Source organism: Scyliorhinus torazame, chromosome 27 (assembly GCF_047496885.1).
Source record: "Scyliorhinus torazame isolate Kashiwa2021f chromosome 27, sScyTor2.1, whole genome shotgun sequence".
Classification (NCBI taxonomy): domain Eukaryota; kingdom Metazoa; phylum Chordata; class Chondrichthyes; order Carcharhiniformes; family Scyliorhinidae; genus Scyliorhinus; species Scyliorhinus torazame.
The window spans coordinates 6,094,865-6,115,107 of record NC_092733.1 but is presented as its reverse complement, the minus strand read 5'-3'; the positions used below and the strand labels follow the sequence as shown (position 1 = coordinate 6,115,107).

Here is a 20,243-nt window from a genome sequence, read left to right as displayed (position 1 = left end):
GCCACTCACCATCACGTATCTGCCCCCGTTATCCGCCACTATAGTCTTTGCCTCGAACATTACCCGCTTCCCCACTAATATAGCCACCCCCCTGTTTTTCGCATCTAGCCCCGAATGGAACACCTGCCCCACCCATCCTTTGCGTAGCCTAACCTGGTCTATCAGTTTCAGGTGCGTTTCCTGTAACATAACCACATCTGCCTTAAGTTTCTTAAGGTGTGCGAGTACCCGTGCCCTCTTTATCGGCCCGTTCAGCCCTCTCACGATCCACGTGATCAGCCAAGTTGGGGGGCTTCCTACCCCCCCCCCCCCCCCCCTTGTCGATTAGCCATCACCTTTTTCCAGCTCCTCACCCGGTTCCCACGCAGCTGTATCTCCCCCAGGCGGTGCCCCCCCGCCCATCCTCTCCCATACCAGCTCCCCCCTCTCCCCAGCAGCAGCAACCCAGTAATTCCCCCCTCCCACCCCCCCCGCTAGATCCCCCGCTAGCGTAATTACTCCCCCCATGTTGCTCCCAGAAGTCAGCAAACTCTGGCTGACCTCGTCTTCCCCCCGTGACCTCGGCTCGCACCGTGCGACGCCCCCTCCTTCCTGCTTCTCTATTCCCGCCATGATTATCATAGCGCGGGAACCAAGCCCGCGCTTCTCCCTTGGCCCCGCCCCCAATGGCCAACGCCCCATCTCCTCCACCTCCCCTCCCCCCCCATCACCACCTGTGGGAGAGAGAAAAGTTACCGCATCGCAGGATTAGTACATAAAACCCCTCTTTGCCCCCCACATTCGCCCCACCACTTTGTTCGAACGTTCTTTTTAATAACCCGCTCATTCCAGTTTTTCTTCCACAATAAAAGTCCACGCTTCATCCGCCGTCTCAAAGTAGTGGTGCCTCCCTCGCTATGTGACCCACAGTCTTGCCGGTTGCAGCATTCCAAATTTTATCTTCTTTTTATGAAGCACCGCCTTGGCCCGATTAAAGCTCGCCCTCCTTCTCGCCACCTCCGCACTCCAGTCTTGATAAACGCGGATCACCGCGTTCTCCCATTTACTGCTCCGAGTTTTCTTCGCCCATCTAAGGACCATTTCTCTATCCTTAAAACGGAGGAATCTCACCACTATGGCTCTGGGAATTTCTCCTGCTCTCGATCCTCGCGCCATCACTCGGTATGCTCCCTCCACCTCCAACGGACCCGCCGGGGCCTCCGCTCCCATTAACGAGTGCAGCATCGTGCTCACATATGCCCCGACGTCCGCTCCCTCCACACCTTCAGGAAGACCAAGAATCCTCAGGTTGTTCCTCCTTGCGTTGTTTTCCAGTGCCTCCAACCTTTCCACACATCGTTTCTGATGTGCCTCCTGCGTCTCCGTCTTCACCACCAGGCCCTGTATATCGTCCTCATTCTCGGCTGCCTTTGCCTTCACGACCCGAAGCTCCCGCTCCTGGGTCTTTTGTTCCTCCTTTAGCCCTTCGATCGCCTGTAGTATCGGGGCCAACAGCTCTTTCTTCATTTCCTTTTTGATCTCTTCCACACAGCATTTCAAGAACTCTTGTTGTTCAGGGCCCCATGTTAAACTGCCACCTTCCGACGCCATCTTGGTTTTTGCTTGCCTTCCTTGCCGCTGTTCTAAAGGATCCACTGCAATCTGGCCACTCTCTCCTCCTTTTTCCATCCGTATCCAGGGGGGATTCCCTTCTGGTTTACCGCACAGTGTTTTTAGCCGTCAAAATTGCCGTTGGGGCTCCTATCAAGAGCCCAAAAGTCCGTTTCACAGGGAGCTGCCGAAACGTGTGACTCAGCTGGTCATCGCCGCACCCGGAAGTCGTGTTGCCACTTTCAAAGATCAGTGGACCTGCGCGCCCAGATCTCTCTGATTTTCTATATTCCTCAGAGTTTGCCATTTACTGTCTATTTCCCCTCTTTGTTAGACCGACCAAAACGCATTACCTCACATTTGTCCGGATTAAACTCATGCACAGAGAGGGGAAATAAAAACAGAAAATGCGAAATTATTTGGCAGGTCTGCCCATATTTTTTTTATTCATTCATGGGACGTGGGTGTCGCTTGGCCAGCATTGATTGCCCATCCCTAATTGCCCTTGAGGGGGAAGTTAAGAGTCAACCACATTGCTGTGGGTCTGGAGTCACATGCAGACCAGACTGGGTAAGGACGGCAGATTTCCTTCCCTAAAGGACATTAGTGAACCAGATGGGTTTTTACAACATGGGTTTCGTGGTCATCATTAGACTTTTAATTCCAGATTTTATTGAAGTCAAATTTCACTATCTGCAGTGGTGGGATTTGAACCCGGGTCCCCAGAGCATTACTCTGGATCTCTGGATTATTAGTCCAGTGACAATAACCACGACGCCACCACATTCCCTGTCTGAAAGATTGCATCCCCTTCATTGGCTCTGGTAGAAACTGAAGACTGAGCTATCAATGAATGTTGTTACTGGCCTGTTATCACCTTGAAGGCTCGGTCAGATGTTGACACTAATCAGTTTCCTTTCTTTACTCTCCTCTCTTATCAGCTTTAAGGGATGTATCCCGAAGTCATTCCGTGCAAAAATAGAGAGGTGTAACACCCTGACCAAGATCCGGCTTAAACGTGGCTTCCGGAAGTTTGTGAGGAGCTTCCAGCTGCCTGTGGTTAGTTCTGGAAAAGCGATCCAGTACGATATTATGCTCAAATACCTGTCCACCTTGGAGAACCTTTGCAACAACTTTGGAGGCGAGCTTTTCCGCGTTCTGCATTTGGAGGTGCTTCCCGGAAGTAGCAGGACCCCTTACATAAATCGGTATTATGTAAAGACCACGGAGGATATCACCTTCCCCACACTGGTTACCCAGGAACATGAAGTGCTTGTGACGGGGACAGAGGGAATTCAGTGGCGAATACCGAAAGAGGTAAACAGCTGGAGGGTACGGGAGGTAAACAGCTGGAGGGTACGGGAGGTAAACAGCTGGAGGGTATGGGAGGTAAACAGCTGGAGGGTACGGGAGGTAAACAGCTGGAGGGTACGGGAGGTAAACAGCTGGAGGGTACGGGAGGTAAACAGCTGGAGGGTACGGGAGGTAAACAGCTGGAGGGTACGGGAGGTAAACAGCTGGAGGGTACGGGAGGTAAACAGCTGGAGGGTACGGGAGGTAAACAGCTGGAGGGTACGGGAGGTAAACAGCTGGAGGGTACGGGAGGTAAACAGCTGGAGGGTACGGGTGGAGCTGGACGATGTTGAACATTAATGAGTTACACAGAACCAACAAATTCCAAATTGCTGCCTGCACAGGGCATCATAAACATTTTGGTCATTGTTCCGCCCATGTGACAATTTCCATTAGGGATCACTGGCTTTTGGGTTGAATATGGACAATATTGCTGATGTTTCTCATTCTCACAGAGTGGGGCAGGTGGCTTTGAAATGTTAGTTTCAATGCTGCCACCTGTAAATACTGACCCCCCCCCCTGCGGGGATTCCCTGTAAATACTGACACACTCCTCCGGGGATTCCCTGTAAATACTGACACACTCCCCGGGGATTCCCTGTAAATACTGACACGCAACCCGGGGATTGCCTGTAAATACTGAAATACTGACACACTCCCCGGGAACTCCCTGTAAATACTGACACACTCCCCGGGGATTCCCTGTAAATACTGATACACTCCCCGGGGATTCCCTGTAAATACTGACACACTCTCCGGGGATTCCCTGTAAATACTGACATGCTCCCCGGGGACCCCCTGTAAATACTGACACACTCCCCAGAGATCCCCTATAAATACTGAAACACACCCCGGAGATTCCCTGTAAATACTGACACACAATTCGGGGACTCCCTGTAAATACTGACACACTCACCGGGGATCCCCTATAAATACTGACACACTCCCGGGCATTCCCTGTAAATACTGACGCACTCCCGGGCATTCCCTGTAAATACTGACACACTCCCGGGGATCCCCTGTAAATACTGACACACTCCCGGGGATTCCCTGTAAATATTGACGTGCACCCCAGGGATCCCCTGTAAATACTAACACACTCCCGGGGATTCCCTGTAAATATTGACGCACACCCCGGGGATCCCCTGTAAATACTGACACACTCTCGGGGATTCCCTGTAAATACTGACACACTCCCCAGGAATTTCCTGTAAATACTGACACACTCCCGGGGACACCCTGTAAATACTGACACACTCTCCGGGGATTCCCTGTAAATACTGACATGCTCCCCGGGGACCCCCTGTAAATACTGACACACTCCCCAGAGATCCCCTGTAAATACTGAAACACACCCCGGAGATTCCCTGTAAATACTGACACACAATTCGGGGACTCCCTGTAAATACTGACACACTCACTGGGGATCCCCTATAAATACTGACACACTCCCGGGCATTCCCTGTAAATACTGACACACTCCCGGGCATTCCCAGTAAATACTGACACACTCCCCGGGAACCCCGTGTAAATACTGACACACTCCCGGGATTCCCTGTAAATATTGACACACACCCCGGGGATCCCCTGTAAATACTGACACACACCCCGGGGATTGCCTGTAAATACTGACACACTTCCCGGGAACCCCGTGTAAATACTGACACACTCCCGGGGATCCCCTGTAAATACTGACACACTCCCGGGGATTCCCTGTAAATATTGACGTGCACCCCAGGGATCCCCTGTAAATACTAACACACTCCCGGGGATTCCCTGTAAATATTGACGCACACCCCGGGGATCCCCTGTAAATACTGACACACTCTCGGGGATTCCCTGTAAATACTGACACACTCCCCAGGAATTTCCTGTAAATACTGACACACTCCCGGGGACACCCTGTAAATACTGACACACTCTCCGGGGATTCCCTGTAAATACTGACATGCTCCCCGGGGACCCCCTGTAAATACTGACACACTCCCCAGAGATCCCCTGTAAATACTGAAACACACCCCGGAGATTCCCTGTAAATACTGACACACAATTCGGGGACTCCCTGTAAATACTGACACACTCACTGGGGATCCCCTATAAATACTGACACACTCCCGGGCATTCCCTGTAAATACTGACACACTCCCGGGCATTCCCAGTAAATACTGACACACTCCCCGGGAACCCCGTGTAAATACTGACACACTCCCGGGATTCCCTGTAAATATTGACACACACCCCGGGGATCCCCTGTAAATACTGACACACTCCCGGGGATTCCCTGTAAATATTGACGCACACCCTGGGGATCCCCTGTAAGTACCGATGCACTCCCCGTGAATCCCTTCCAAATACTGACACACTCGCCAAGATTCCCTGTAATTACTGACTCACTCCCCGGACATTCCCGGTAAACACCCATGCGCTCTCCTGGGATCTCCTGTAAATTATGACAATTTCCCGAGATCCCTGATCAATACTGGCACACTGGGGATACAACACAAGGGATTGTTTTTTACAGTCACTATTGCACTCTCTGATAATTTCCTGCTCGTGGCAGTGGGCCCCAACTGGCACTCGGGAGCTGTAATTGTGGAATTTGTTTTCCTTTCTTTTAAAAATAAATTTAGAGTGCCCAATTCATTTTTTTTCCAATTAAGGGGCAATTTAGCGTGGTCAACCGCCTACCCTGCGCATCTTTGGGTTGTGGGGGTGAGACCCACACAGACACGGGAGAATGTGCAAACTCCACACAGACAGTGACCTGGGGCCAGGATCGAATCCAGGACCTCGGCGCCGTGAGGCAGCAGTGCTAACCACTGCTCCACCGTGCTGCCCTGATTGGGGTATTTTTTATCCACTTTTCCGACTGAAACATTGAGACCAGTTGCAGTGCAGCCTGGCCCTGCCCAGATCAGTCATTTCGGTACAAATTTGGCAATGGACCTGGGCATTTCATGGTCGACATAGCTCAACGCCTTACTGGGCAATACACACCTTGAGCTTTCCAGTGAGCACTTTGTCAATGTTTCTGAAATGCTGTTGTTCTAGCGTTCAGCAGGCTGTCAGGCTAACGTTTCAATGGCAATTACTGCTGCTTCTGAAGGCTGGAGGTAATGGCTCCTCTTCACACACCAGCAGATTACTGACTGCTGTGTCGTTTCCCCGTAATGGTCTGGGACCTGCCGTTTTCATTGCTAACCAGGCACTGCCCAAGCGCACACTATGGAAAACGGTCGACCCAGGTTCTTCGAACTGCTGGTAAATTTCAGACTTCAGCTCATTAACTCTTTCTGAAGGATTATTTTTCATTTCTAACAAGAGATAACTGTTTAAAGTATAAAAGCAAATGACTGTGGATGCTGGAATCTGAAACGAAAGAGAAAATGCTGGAAAATCTCAGCAGGTCTGGCAGCATCTGTAGGGAGAGAAAAGAGCTAACGTTTCGAGTCCGATGACTCTTTGTCAAAGCTTTGACAAAAGCTTTGTTTAAAATATGGCAGATTCCCTGCAGATAGTTATTGATATTATTCGAAATTCCAGTGTTGTGCAATTGTCGATGTGTTTTATTTTCATTTTTAATAGCCTGCACCCAACAAAAAGACTGGATGGAAGGGGAAGCCTGCAGACAACGGCAGTAATAAATCAAATGAGGCCGTGGAGTTCACCGAAAAGCCATGGATCCATTTCTGTGGTTTCAAGGATATTACACACATTAGCATCTCTGACTGCAGGGTCAGTGTCCATCGACAAGATAACAAATGTATGGTGAGTAATCCCTTCAGTTTGCCAATTTTCATTTCTTCCGTTTCCTCCTCCTCTTGGTGATGTCTGTTTTCCCCACTGATTGCTGGGCGGTTTGCCCATTTGGATGTTTGCGCTGCGTGAGCACAGCCATGTCCTCACATCACACACACATTTATAGCAGGCAGACTTTGGAATCTTTCTCTATCCTCGGACTTCCCAATTAGAACACATCAACTACTTTGTCAACAGATCCAAGCTGGGGTCTTGCTGGTTTGCCTGGCTCACGAGTTAACCCCTGCTAAACTATCAGGGGAGCTGTGTGACTAATGTTTACTTCTGTTAGCAATTGGCAAGAGCTAACTTCTGGACACGGTGCCGAGGTCCCGGGTTCGATCCCAGCCAGGGTCACTCCTGTCTGCGTTGGTCTCACCCCCACAATCACCCCCTTAATTGAAAAAAATGAATTGGGTACTCTAAATTTATTTTAAAGAAGAGCTAACTTCTGGGGATTCTTGGTGTGCAGGTCCTGTGGGATTCCTTGAACTCTTGTGTAGCAACTTTTCAAAGTTACTTTCACATTTTTTGAATTTAATACAATCAAATTGTTGGGAGTTATTTATAATTCGTACCTGTGGCATGGGGTCGTGCCCCCGTGACTCGAGGTCATGCCCCCGTGGCTCGGGGTCACGCCCTCGTGACTCATGGATTTTTTTCCCTTACTTGACTGATGTGCTGATTACTTTGGGGGACTGGTTAGGAACCTGTGGTGTCAGAGGGCTGACATATCGTCATTGACTCCACAAGGAATTGGCAATCCTGCTCCTTGGACAACTCCGTTTATTCCTCTTCAGGCTGCCAGAAATACAGACATAAAAAAGAGCGCAACAATTTGTTGTCATAGAATTCCTGCAGTGCCCATCCGAAAAAGCAGCCTACCTTTGCCCAATCCCTCGCCCTATCCCTGTAGTCCCATCTAACCGCCGTACACTAAGGGACAATTTAATTTGGCCAATCCATCTAACCTGCACATCTTTGGACTGTGGGAGGAAACCGGAGCACCCGGAGGAAACCCACGCACACACGGGGAGAACGTGAAAACTCCCCACAGACGGTCACCCACGGTGGGAATTGAACCTGGGTCCCTGGTGCTGTGAGGCAGTAGTTTTCGACGGAGGGATATAAATAAAGAGCCAGGACCTATGTTGAATGTTACCCAACCAGGATGAGAGGGACTGAGAGGTGCGATGTGGATATCGTTATTCAACAATGCCAAGTTTTGGGGTTGATTTTGAGATCTTGGGAAAGGCTGTTGGGGATGGACATACTGCCATGAGTCATGATTCAAACTCTTGAGTTTACAGAGGGGGAAAGTACAGGGTATTATTCTTAAACATAGGAGGCAAGGTGGGAAAATGGCCAAAAAAGTAACAGCAATTCGAGAGAATAGCAGGAATGACTGTGACAGAGGAGATTGGTTAAAGCTTTTCATTCGAATCCAGCTGCACCCTTAACATGAACTATACCCAACGCTGTGCTTTAACTTTGCTGTGTGAATAGTCAGGCATTGTTCACTCCCTAACCTGCAATTACCCAATCTCTATCTCCACTGCAGCAGCCAGGCGAGCTTTACCTCCTTTCTAATTGGGATAAACTGGCGGGGGGGTGGTGGGGGGAGACTTTTACTGAATGTGGAGTGAAATCTCCAGCAGTCAGCCATCTCCCTAATGCGAGCCTGGATTGAGAACTCTGACCCCACACAGAGAGTCAGCTATGAAGCCTACGCGCTCTGGCTGGTTTCAACTCGGCCGCTTCCATTGTTCTCTGAGCTGGAGCAGTTGTCCCTGCAATTGGACACGCTGCAGGCAAGTCATTGCAGAACCTGATTACGGAGTGATGGGCATTCCATTTCAGTAACTCACACAAGGAATGTGGGAAGGAGAGATTAGCCAGCTTGATGCTTGCCTTATTTTAGTATGCTGGATTTCAGCCCTTCTCTAGGACGACAGTTGCCACTTTAAAAAAAAATTTAGAGTACCCAATTATATCTTTCCAATTAAGGGGCAATTTAGCGTGGCCATCTACATAGCCTACGCATCTTTGGGTTGTGGGGGTGAGACCCATGCAGACACGGGGAGAATGTGCAAACTTCACAATTTGCACAGTGACCCGGGACCGGGATCGAACCCGGGTCCTCAGCGCCGTGAGGCAGAAGTGCTAACCACTGCGCCACCGTGCCGTCCCATTCAGTTGCCACTTAACACCTCACAAAACCCACTTTTTGTGACTTTGAAAAAACCTCTCGCAGGCCCCTTACCTTCTTTTTCTGCTCAAGGTCACTTCATACATTTAAGTCTCGTTCTTCCACAACATGAAATCAGCCCTCTTCCCATTTCAACATTGAGCTCGGTTAGTGACCCTCAGTTAGTCACTCTTGACAGGGTTCAAGGCAATAAAATTAATTGGAGGGGAAAAATATTTGCCCTTGTCCCTGCTTCAGATTCTGATCCGGTGACTCTTGACAGGAAAGCTCATGGACACCAGGCTGAAACATGGCTGCTTCATTGGACAAAGCGAGCTACTGGTGTCCAGGAAATCCTACTCCAGTCAGAGTCGCTGGCTTTAAAGAGAGGGGGAAACAAATTAGAATTGAGGATTGCATTCTTCTAATTGCAGCTGTGTGAGCATCTCTGATTTTTCTGCAATTGGTGGTCATGCCTTCAGCATAAGTTCTGGAATTCCCTCACTAAACCCCCCTCTCCCTCTTTCCTCAAAGTCACTCATTAAAACATAGCTTTCTCACCAAGCTTTTGCCAGTGCGTCCTAATCCTACATTGTGATTCAGCATGAGATTTGTTCGATAATGTTCTTTCAGGTGCGACATAAATGCAAGTTGTTGTTGTTGTAGTTGCACTTTGTCGCTGGCATGCTTAGTGGCGCTCGATAAATAAAGTTACTGAGGACACCGAGGGCCAAATTGCATGGTTGCACCGATCCCCTCTCCACTTTGTCCTTTTGAGAAGTAGATATGTAAGTCTGAGTGGATTGGTGTTCTCAAAATCCCAAATTGGACGATTGGAATATATCGTCAACCACGTGTGGCAGAATCTAAAACAAGCCTTCAAACACAACTGTACAGGAAAGCTGTTATCAACATTGACACATTCGCAAGGACCCCGAGTTAATATTGATGTGCTCTCGCGGACCTCTTGCAAATCCCGAAGCATTTGGGGAGACGCTTTAGTCATAAATTTGAAAAGACACCATTCGCAATCCAAAGGTAGACAGTGCTGTAATTGCAGAAAGTATTTACTGTTAACAAGCCCAGCAAAATAACCAAGTTAACAGCAGCACGACAAACTCCCGAGTTCCTGAGGCATTGTGCTGATAGGCTGGCCTCAGCAAGGCAGGAGTGATGCCTTCGTGGGTAGCAGTTTGAAAACCTGTCATTTACACCATCCGCCACTTGTCCAATCTTCAGACCCATTGTGCATTAAAGTTAATCCCTTTCCTCTTGTTATCTGCAGGACCTGGTACTGCTCTCCCACAAACAGGCACTGTCCTTTGCAGCGTTGATCGATGGCTACTCGTGCCTGACCACTGACTCACACCATTACCTGTGTCATAAGGTGGCTTCTCCGCGGGTTGTGCTGAGTATCGGCAGCGGCATCCACGGGCCATTGCAGTAAGTGTCGGTGTGCATGCAGCTCCTCATCGGTTTAAAATGTTTGTATATATTCATTGTGGGACGTTAGAACTGGGCCATAGAAACTTTTCATTTCAGGCACCCAGTATCAACATCTTTTTACATTGCCCCATCAAACACTCCCAGGACAGGTACAGCACGGGGTTAGATACAGAGTAAAGCTCCCTCTACACTGTCCCCATCAAACACTCCCAGGACAGGTACAGCACGGGGTTAGATACAGAGTAAAGCTCCCTCTACACTGTCCCCATCAAACACTCCCAGGACAGGTACAGCCCGGGGTTAGATACAGAGTAAAGCTCCCTCTACACTGTCCCCATCAAACACTCCCAGGACAGGTACAACACGGGGTGTGATACAGAGTAAAGCTCCCTCTACACTGTCCCCATCAAACACTCCCAGGACAGGTACAGCACGGGGTTAGATACAGAGTAAAGCTCCCTCTGCACTGTCCCCATCAAACACTCCCAGGACAGGTACAGCCCGGGGTTAGATACAGAGTAAAGCTCCCTCTACACTGTCCCCATCAAACACTCCCAGGACAGGTACAGCATGGGGTTAGATACAGAGTAAAGCTCCCTCTACACTGTCCCCATCAAACACTCCCAGGACAGGTACCGCACAGAGATACAGAGTAAAGCTCCCTCTGCACTGTCCCAAAAATATATCTTTCTTGCGACCACAGAAGAGCATCTCCTGCATCATTGTGTCATGTTTTGCATTTCTCATGATGGCCAACTTTGCCGAATCTTTCCAAAATCATTTTCAGGATGTTGACAGCGCCTCTAGAATTTGGACTCGGGGCATTGAATCATAGTGAGATGCAGTCATTTGAATCCGCCAGTTGGAGGGGTGACCAGTTTCGTCCCTTGAAAAATACCCAGTGGAATTATTTGATCATCCACCAGCTGTTCTGGTTCCGACCCACATAGCAGCAGATTTATTACCCTGGTGGCAGGTAACCTTGAGATGTGAGCTAAGTTCCATTGTGGGTCTGTGCTCATTAAGAACGGCATTGAGACTTTCTGAACTGATTGAATTTGTCATTTTTACCATCAAAAGGTAAGGCTTTCATTGTGTCCTTTTGAATTTGACTGAACCCTCAAGTGAGAAGGTGCCAGTCACACCCAATTCAATCTACAGCTCTGACAACTGAACCACTTACCCCACACACTGTTCTTCTAACTCTCCCTGCTGTGCTTCCAATTTCTCCTCCATCTTTTTTCTGTATAACCCATTACAAAATGAGGAAGGCAAAGCAGAATGCATTGGATGTGAAATCTCCATTGGACAGGAAAACTGTTCCGCTCTCCACTTCCATCGCAAAAAACTCCAAATTGAAATGAAGTTAATCCTCAAAGTGTACGTGGGTGTGGAGGAATACAGTACTGCTTGTTTAAACTCTTTACCTTGGAGTCGGTTTGCTGTCACCTTATCCTCGCCATCTCATGTTTTATTCATTCACGGAATTGGGCCAGCATTTATTGCCCATTCCTAATTACCCGTGGGAAGGTGGTGGTGAGCTGCCTTCTTGAACCGCTGCAGTCCTTGGGGCGTAGGTACACCCACAGCGCTGTTAGAGAGGGAGTTCCAGGATTTTGACCCAGTGACAGTGAAGGAAGAGAGTCTGGATGGTGTGTGGTTTGGAGAGGAACTGGTGGCGGTGTTCCCAGGAATCTGCTGCTCTTTAACTGAAGACCTTAAACTTTGTACAGGTGCAGTGGGCTGCGAGGGAGATAGACATGGTCCAGTTTGTTGCAGTACATGCAATATATGCTTTGGGATGGTTGCAACGGTGCTGGTTCGCCTCGATGGTCACTCTTCATGTGCAAATCAGCATCAGCAGGCTGTTTGCCTGTGGAGAGTATCACAGTTAAGCTAACACTGGCTTCCTCTCAACATTTCCAGATAAACGCCTCCCACCAGGGGACAGCTAATCTAAACCCATTTCCTCCTCCTCCCTCAATCTGCCATACTGACTTTTACTCAGCTGACCTGGACCTCTGACACTGCAGCAAGCTTCTCCACTGAAGAGGAACTCAGTTTTAATATTTTCTCGACATTGGCAACCCTTTTGTCATTTTATCCTTGTATTTTTTTTCAATGTTTTTATACAGCTTTTTCATTTTATACAATACAAAATAAACAAGTCTTGTGTAGACCGGATACAATTTACAAAAGCCAAACAATGGAAATAACTCGCAGGACCCTACCCCCTTAACCTCCCCAACCCCCTTGTCTTTCTAATATTTCCATTGGATTTTTCCATCTGTACACTATGCAATAGATGAGTGAGACGGCCAGTATGCACAATTTACATGTTCCCCTTTTTGTTGTTCGGGTTCCATCTTGGGCTGTTTATCCCTTGTATACATGAGACATAAGTAGGGAGAAACGGGGACATTCAACTTTATTGTTCTCTCTCCCACAGACCACACTATGTCACTAACAAGCTCCGGCGAGAGGAGAACAAGGATGGACTGTATGTGCTGCGATGGAGCGCTTTAGACTTCAATAAGATTATCATGACTGTTGTTAGCAAGGAGAAGTCCGAGGTACGTGAGACGCTTGTACAACTTATTCGATAATCAAAACTTAGTGTACAACTTGGGATTATGTGGGTGTGACAACATGGAAATGTTGAAAGTGTTTGCCTACCCATTACTGTTTCCCAGGTGTGGAGATGCCGGCGTTGGACTGGGGTGAGCACAGTAAGAAGTCTTACAACACCAGGTTAAAGTCCTGAGGAAGGAGCAGTGCTCTGAAAGCTAGTGATATCGAAACAAACCTGTTGGACTTTAACCTGGTGTTGTAAGACTTCTTACTGTTTCCCAGGTGTAATTGCACCTATGTTCATTGTGTCTGACTGGATTATAGGGAGGTTCAGCAATGCTTAGATATTCTATCTTCATTCTTCAGCTGGGAACTGCTCGGCACCTTCACATAACAGCAGATTACAGAGTGTGGGTGAGGAACATGGGAAGTACATCAGACCAACACCACGCTTGGTACACATGCCAGATATCACACGTAAACATCAAAATATTGACTGTCTGTAATTCAACGCCCTCTCACCCAGCTATGTTTCCTCAGTGATATCAGTGGGCATCTGATTTGTTGCCTCCCTGATCCACTCAACATGGAGAATCGCACTGTTCACATGTAGAAATTCACAGCATTCAACGCACGATGTGGCCCACCCCAGTTTGTCGTCACCATCATTGATGTACACTGCTTTAAATGTAGGGAGTTACAAGCATAGGATAATGTACATTCTCCCCGTGTCTGCGTGGGTCTCACCCACACAACCCAAAGATGTGCCGGGTAGATGGATTGGCCACGCTAAATTGCCCCTTAATGTGACAAATTCTCTTCATCCCAATACTTAAGAAAAAAGAATCTTCAAGAAGGAACTGTCGACTTTTAAAAATAAATTTAAAGTACCCAATCATTTTTTTTCCAATTAAGGGGCAATTTAGCGCAGCCAATCCGCCTTTGGGTTGTGGGGGTGAGACCCACGCAGACACTGGGAGAATGTGCAAAACTCCACACGGACAGTGACCCGTGGCCGGGATCGAACCCGGGTCCTCGGCACCACTGCGCTACCGTGCCGCTCCCAGGAAATGTTGACTTAATGGTTTAATTTGATAATGTGGCCCTACTGTGCTGAAGGCAGCAGGGCTGGGGAGTGCTGACTAAACTGTAATACTAGAAGATGGGAGCAAGGCCAGATATTACTAATGGCTTTGCTTTTAAACTTTAATGTCAAGTGGGACCTCTTCCAAATGGTTATATGAAGTGTTTGCTGCTTCTCTATTTCTTTGAGAAAAATACTCTTAGTATTAATGGAGACAGGGGATTGGAAGATAGGCTGTTAAAAGCCCAAAGGTTTGGCTCAGTTATGTTAAGATCACTAATGTATGTCGCATAAAGAAAGTATTGTTTTTCAGCAGCCCCATCAACGTCTTGTAGTGGGGCCCCAGGGTTTTGTTCATATCTTTTATCCATTAGTTTGGTCGTAATTAGCTGTGCTTCTGAGCTCCTCACTTTCAGCAATTTAAAAAGCCCTTCCCTTGCTGCCCGTTGCCTAGTCTGTCAAAGAAGGACCGGTACAACAGTGTGCCCACGTCGCAGGAAAAATCTTCCATGGGTCAGTGCCGTGGCACACAATGCTGACACTTCTGTTTCTCATTCACATTCTTCCTTTTGTCTGCTATGATGTGGAGATGCCAGCGTTGGACTGGGGTGAGCACAGTAATTTTATCATAGAATTTACAGTGCAGAAGGAGGCCATTCGGCCCATCGAGTCTGCACCGGCTCTTGGAAAGAGCACCTTACCCAAGGTCAACACCTCCACCCTATCCCCATAACCCAGTAACCCCACCCAACACTAAGGGCATATTCGGACACTAAGGGCAATTTATGAAAAAATGAAATGACATGAAAATCGCTTATTGTCATGAGTAGACTTCAATGAAGTTACTGTGAAAAGCCCCTAGTCACCACATTCCGGCGCCTGTTCGCGAAGGCTGGTACGGGAATCGAACCGTGCTGCTGACCTGCCTTGGTCTGCTTTAAAAGCCAGCGATTTAGCCCAGTGTGCTAAACCAGCCCCTGGTCTGCTGGACCATTTATCACGGCCAATCCACCTAACCTGCACATCTTTGGACTGTGGGAGGAAACCGGAGCACCCGGAGGAAACCCACAGGGAGAACGTGCAGACTCCGCACAGACAGTGACCCAAGCCGGAATCAAACCTGGGCCCCTGGAGCTGTCAAGCAATTGTGCTAACCACTATGCTACCGTGCTGCCCTGTAAGAAGTCTTACAACACCAGGTTAAAGTCCAACAGGTTTGTTTCAAATCAATAGCTTTCGGAGCATAGCTCCTTCCTCAGGTGAAATCAGGTGATTTCACTTGAGGAAGGAGCAGAGCTCCGAAAGCTAGTGATTCGAAACACACCTGTTGGACTTTAACCTGGTGTTGTGAATCTTCTTTTGTTTGCTACACCAGGAAACTGCTGCAAATTGTGCTTTAAAACAAACGGGAATCTCAATTAGCACCTCCTTCCAATATTTTGCATCTGTCGTCACGGTATTAAATGATATACGATGGGGGTAGATTTGCAAGTTAACACCTTCACCGGAAAGGGCCATTGTGAAACTTAAATCTCTGAACTTCTAGTTAAATAAACCTTTCACCACCCCTTTGATTGGCCACTCCCAGGACTGCACAATGGAGCGGCCCGCTCCCCGGACTGCACAATGGAGCGGCCCGTTCCCAGGGCTGCACAATGGAGCGGCCCGTTCCCAGGGCTGCACAATGGAGCGGCCCGTTCCCAGGGCTGCACAATGGAGCGGCCCGCTCCCCGGACTGCACAATGGAGCGGCCCGCTCCCAGGACTGCACAATGGAGCGGCCCGCTCCCCGGACTGCACAATGGAGCGGCCCGCTCCCCGGACTGCACAATGGAGCGGCCCGCTCCCCGGACTGCACAATGGAGCGGCCCGTTCCCAGGGCTGCACAATGGAGCGGCCCGCTCCCCGGACTGCACAATGGAGCGGCCCGTTCCCCGGACTGCACAATGGAGCGGCCCGTTCCCAGGGCTGCACAATGGAGCGGCCCGTTCCCCGGACTGCACAATGGAGCGGCCCGTTCCCAGGGCTGCACAATGGAGCGGCCCGCTCCCCGGACTGCACAATGGAGCGGCCCGCGCCGCTCCCTCCCTGGGCTACACAGTGGAGCAGCCCCTCACAGAGGTACACAGTTGAGCGGCCTGCTCCCAGGGCTTTGCGGTGGCGCAGCCCACTCCCAGGGCTGCGCGGTGCCATAGGCTGCCCTGTTGGGGACGCGTGTCGGTGCATCGGCAAGTTTGTGATTTGACAATTACTTTGTTCAATTACTTATTGAAGATGGTTATTGGTTCAACCTCCAAAAGAGTGCAAATGGGCACAGCTGGAAGAGTTGTGGTGGGGAAATTGTAAGGGGGTTTGTATCTGGTGAGCTGTATGCAGAATAAACTTGCTGAAGGTAAAAGACTAGCTGCTGTATTATTCCTCCATCGTACACTAACAATTGATATTCACAATGCGGTCGGCCTCCCGGGTGGCAGTGGGTGATGCAGCCCACCCCCACAGCAGTGTCTGTTAACTGTCTGCTGCTGGCCTCAAGTTTCTACAACTTTGGATCCTGACCCAGAGGAATCTGCCACATGTGCAGCTTTTCTCGTTCAAATTCATAACTGAAGCTGCTGGCTTGTTCTGCATTTCCTGGGTTCCAGTACTTCTCTGAATTTATCTTGCTCTTGGAGTTAAAATTTCATTTTGCAGTAAGAAGCCAGTCATGATAAGAAGTGAGGTAATAATTATTCCCACACTACCCCATAATTCCCTGGTTCCTATAGTACCTGAGTCGCACTTGTGAATGTTCAGAGACTGGCTTGCCTGACAGCAGCACTTCAGAAGAGGGGAATACCAGTTTCCCCTTTGAAAAGGGAAGGATGTTTTTGAGTCTGTACGTGTGCTTTCTGCCCAGCAGTGACTGATATTCTGTTTCACTTTCAGTATGGCCCTGGGGGGTTACAGGACATGAAGCAGTTTCAGATTGAGAGGAAGGCACCTGATGCTTATGTACTGCAGGGATGGCAGCGATCGTTCCCCAGTGTGAAGGAGTTGCTCGAGAGTCTAAAGGGCTGCACGCTCAAATCTGGAAACGAGAGCTACATTGTGAAGAAGTGTTGTCCACCTCTTCCCCATGGTAAAGCGCATCAACAGGCCTGAGCAGCTTCTTTCTGGTCACTACATGCCATGCACTGTACTCGGGAGGGCAGTGCCAGTGCTGCGATGGCATTGGAATGGCAGCCACACTCCTTTCTGATCACTGTGTTCGTGTCGGGCAGCCTCCCAAAGCCCGTGTCGCTTCTTCCACATTACACCAGCCTGCGCGACCAAATCTAACTCAGCGGGGGGGGGGGCTCAATTTCTCACTCCTCCCCATCCATTCCCCTCTTGAGGAATCCACGTTGTTTTTGTCAATGTCCTTTAGATCGCACTCTCTTACTTGCCACACTTTTTTAAAAAAAATTATTTTATTCCGAACACCTGTTTAAAAAAAAAAAAACAGCAACATCTCCACAAACGTCACAGTTTGCACAATTTTTCCTCTTTTTGCCCCCCCCCGCCTTCCTCCCCGCATCCCCGTGAAGAACAATTCCTCGAACATCGTCATGAGCAACCCCCGATTGTGCCTCGAAGCCCTCCGCTGACCCCCTCAACTCCATTGAATCTTTTCCAGCCGGAGAAAGTCGGACAAATCCCCCAGCCAGGCCCTCTCCTCCGGCTGCGTATCCAAACTCCAATTTAACAGGCTCCTTCGCCGGGCAAATGGAGAGGCGAAGGCCACAAATTCTGAATTGATCTTGCTCTTGGAGTTAAAATTTCATTTAGCAGGTGGGGGTGGGGAAGGGGGCTCCGATTGAAGCTTCTGGACGAACTGTGATCTACTTTAACTTTCAGAATTCTCCAACTTGCTGGTAATGAGGAATGTAAAGGACAGTGACATACGGCCACTGACAGCGCAGTTAAACCTGAGCCAGCTCAGCTTCCATCAGATAAGAAAGGAGGAAATCATTCAGGTGAGTTTGTGCTACAGAAAGGTGTTTATTATTGTGCATTATGTTGTCTGAGGTCCATCTGCCTTGCCCCTTTCCTCCTGCAGGTCTGTGCTCCAAGGGGCAGATAAACTGCATGTCCTGAAGTTACATCCGAATTGTTTGTAAAGAAAATCTATCCCTTTATCCCACAGCAGTTGCTCGTGGGCGAATAGCCACAAAGGGAACAGTAATTGTAGAAGTGGCATGGGAACCATTTACCCAACCGTTCCTATCCATCTGCAATGTCTCTCCACTGGAACACCCACTTCTCAATTTATTTAACTATTCCACTTCTTGCAAGCAAAAATAATTCCTGCCATAGTACTACAGGTGAACGTTGAGTCTGCCTCTATTATTTTCGGTAACTCTTATTTCAACTCTGTGCTTCCTTCAGAAGTTGAAAAGCCCGTCACTCCAGTTTTTCATTATCGCACATACACCGACCTCTCTCTGGGGCCAAAAATCAAATGGAAATCGTTCCTTCTCTGGACTGTTTCTTAAAGAAACACAAGGAGTTCGGGGCATGAATACTTGATCGTGATGGTATGAATTTGTTTTAATTTTTTGGTAAAATAGTAGCAAAGGTTTGTGAGGGGAATGCACTCGGTTTGTACACTGGATTTGGAGGGGAATGCACTGGATTTGTGCACTGGCTTCCGAGGGGAATGTGCTCGGTTTGTACACTGGATTTGGAGGGGAATGCACTGGATTTGTGCACTGGCTTCCGAGGGGAATGCGCTCGGTTTGTACACTGGATTTGGAGGGGAATGCACTGGATTTGTGCACTGGCTTCTGAGGGGAATGCGCTCGGTTTGTACACTGGATTTGGAGGGGAATGCACTGGATTTGTGCACTGGCTTCCGAGGGGATTGCACTCAGTTTGTACATTGGTTTTTAAGGAGAATGCACTCTGTTCACTCGTTTTTGGAGAGGAATGCACTCGGAATGTACACTGGTTTTGGAGGGGAATGCACACTGTACACTGCTTTAGGAGGGGATTGCATTCTACACTAGATTTGGAGGGGAATGCACTCAGTACACTGGATTTGGAGGGGAATGCACTCAGTACACTGTTTTAGGTGGGATTGCACTCTGTACACTGCTTTAGGAGGAGATTGCATTCTACGCTGGATTTGGAGGGGAATGCACTCAGTACACAGGATTTGGAGGGGAATGCACTCTGTACACTGCTTTTGGAGGGGATTGCACTCTGTACACTGCTTTAGGAGGGGATTGCATTCTGCACTGGTTTTGGAGGGGAATGCACTCAGTACACTGGATTTGGAGGGGATTGCACTCGGTTTGTACACTGGATTTGTACACTGGATTTGGAGGGGATTGCTCTCGGTCTGTACACTGGATTTGGAGGGGATTTCTCTCGGTCTGTACACTGGATTTGGAGGGGATTGCACTTGGTTTGTACACTGGATTTGGAGGGGATTGCTCTCGGTCTGTACACTGGATTTGGTGGGGATTGCTCTTGGTCTGTACACTGGATTTGGAGGGGATTGCGCTCGGTTTGTACACTGGATTTGGAGGGGATTGCGCTCGGTTTGTACACTGGATTTGGAGGGGATTGCTCTCGGTTTGTACACTGGATTTGGAGGGGATTGCTCTCGGTCTGTACACTGGATTTGGAGGGGATTGCTCTCGGTCTGTACACTGGTTTCCCCAGAGAAATGTAAGGCCATAAAGGTGTTTACAAGGTGCTGTCATGTTTGTAGTTTGTCTCCTGGTTCGGTGTGTTCAGTAATAGTATTTTGGTTGATCCTTGCACGCACTCTCGTGTTAGGAAAAAATGGTTTTGTGTTTTATGGCTAAAGGAATTTTCTGTTCGTGTTTCAAACAAGAAACAATGAAATAACGGTTTGTGTTGACTGTAGTTCCAAAATGTATTCCTGTTTTTGCTTGTCTACCTCTCTGGTTTTTTCCTGTCTGGGTCTGCTCTGCAGTGCATCTGAGAGGAGCCAGTCAGCCTCTCCTAATCCTCCCCAAGTTCACGTTATGCATTTGCACACCAGGTTGCTGAGCGTCGCCAAGCTGTTTGACTGCAGGCGGCATCACTGCTGAGCCCAATTCACACCTGCCAATCAGGAATACTGGGTGTCATGCTGCTGGTGTGTTTCCACTCCCTATTCCGCCAGACTGTGGGCCAGTGGTAGTACCCCTGTTGTCACTTCAACTGAGCCGAAAACAGCCGT

General features: G+C 48.8%; 1 protein-coding gene across 2 annotated transcripts in view; it reads left to right on the top strand.

Annotated features, from left to right (window-relative positions):
- The window catches only part of tyk2 (tyrosine kinase 2), a 121,622-nt gene that overhangs the window by 66,936 nt on the left and 34,443 nt on the right, over window positions 1-20,243 (top strand). For both annotated transcript variants that reach the window (XM_072490850.1, XM_072490851.1), the window contains exons 6-11: window positions 2,532-2,907; window positions 6,529-6,711; window positions 10,215-10,372; window positions 12,825-12,948; window positions 16,955-17,147; window positions 17,906-18,024. In XM_072490850.1, the coding sequence (XP_072346951.1) occupies window positions 2,532-2,907; window positions 6,529-6,711; window positions 10,215-10,372; window positions 12,825-12,948; window positions 16,955-17,147; window positions 17,906-18,024 (1,153 nt within the window). The remainder of the gene's footprint in view (window positions 1-2,531; window positions 2,908-6,528; window positions 6,712-10,214; window positions 10,373-12,824; window positions 12,949-16,954; window positions 17,148-17,905; window positions 18,025-20,243) is intronic.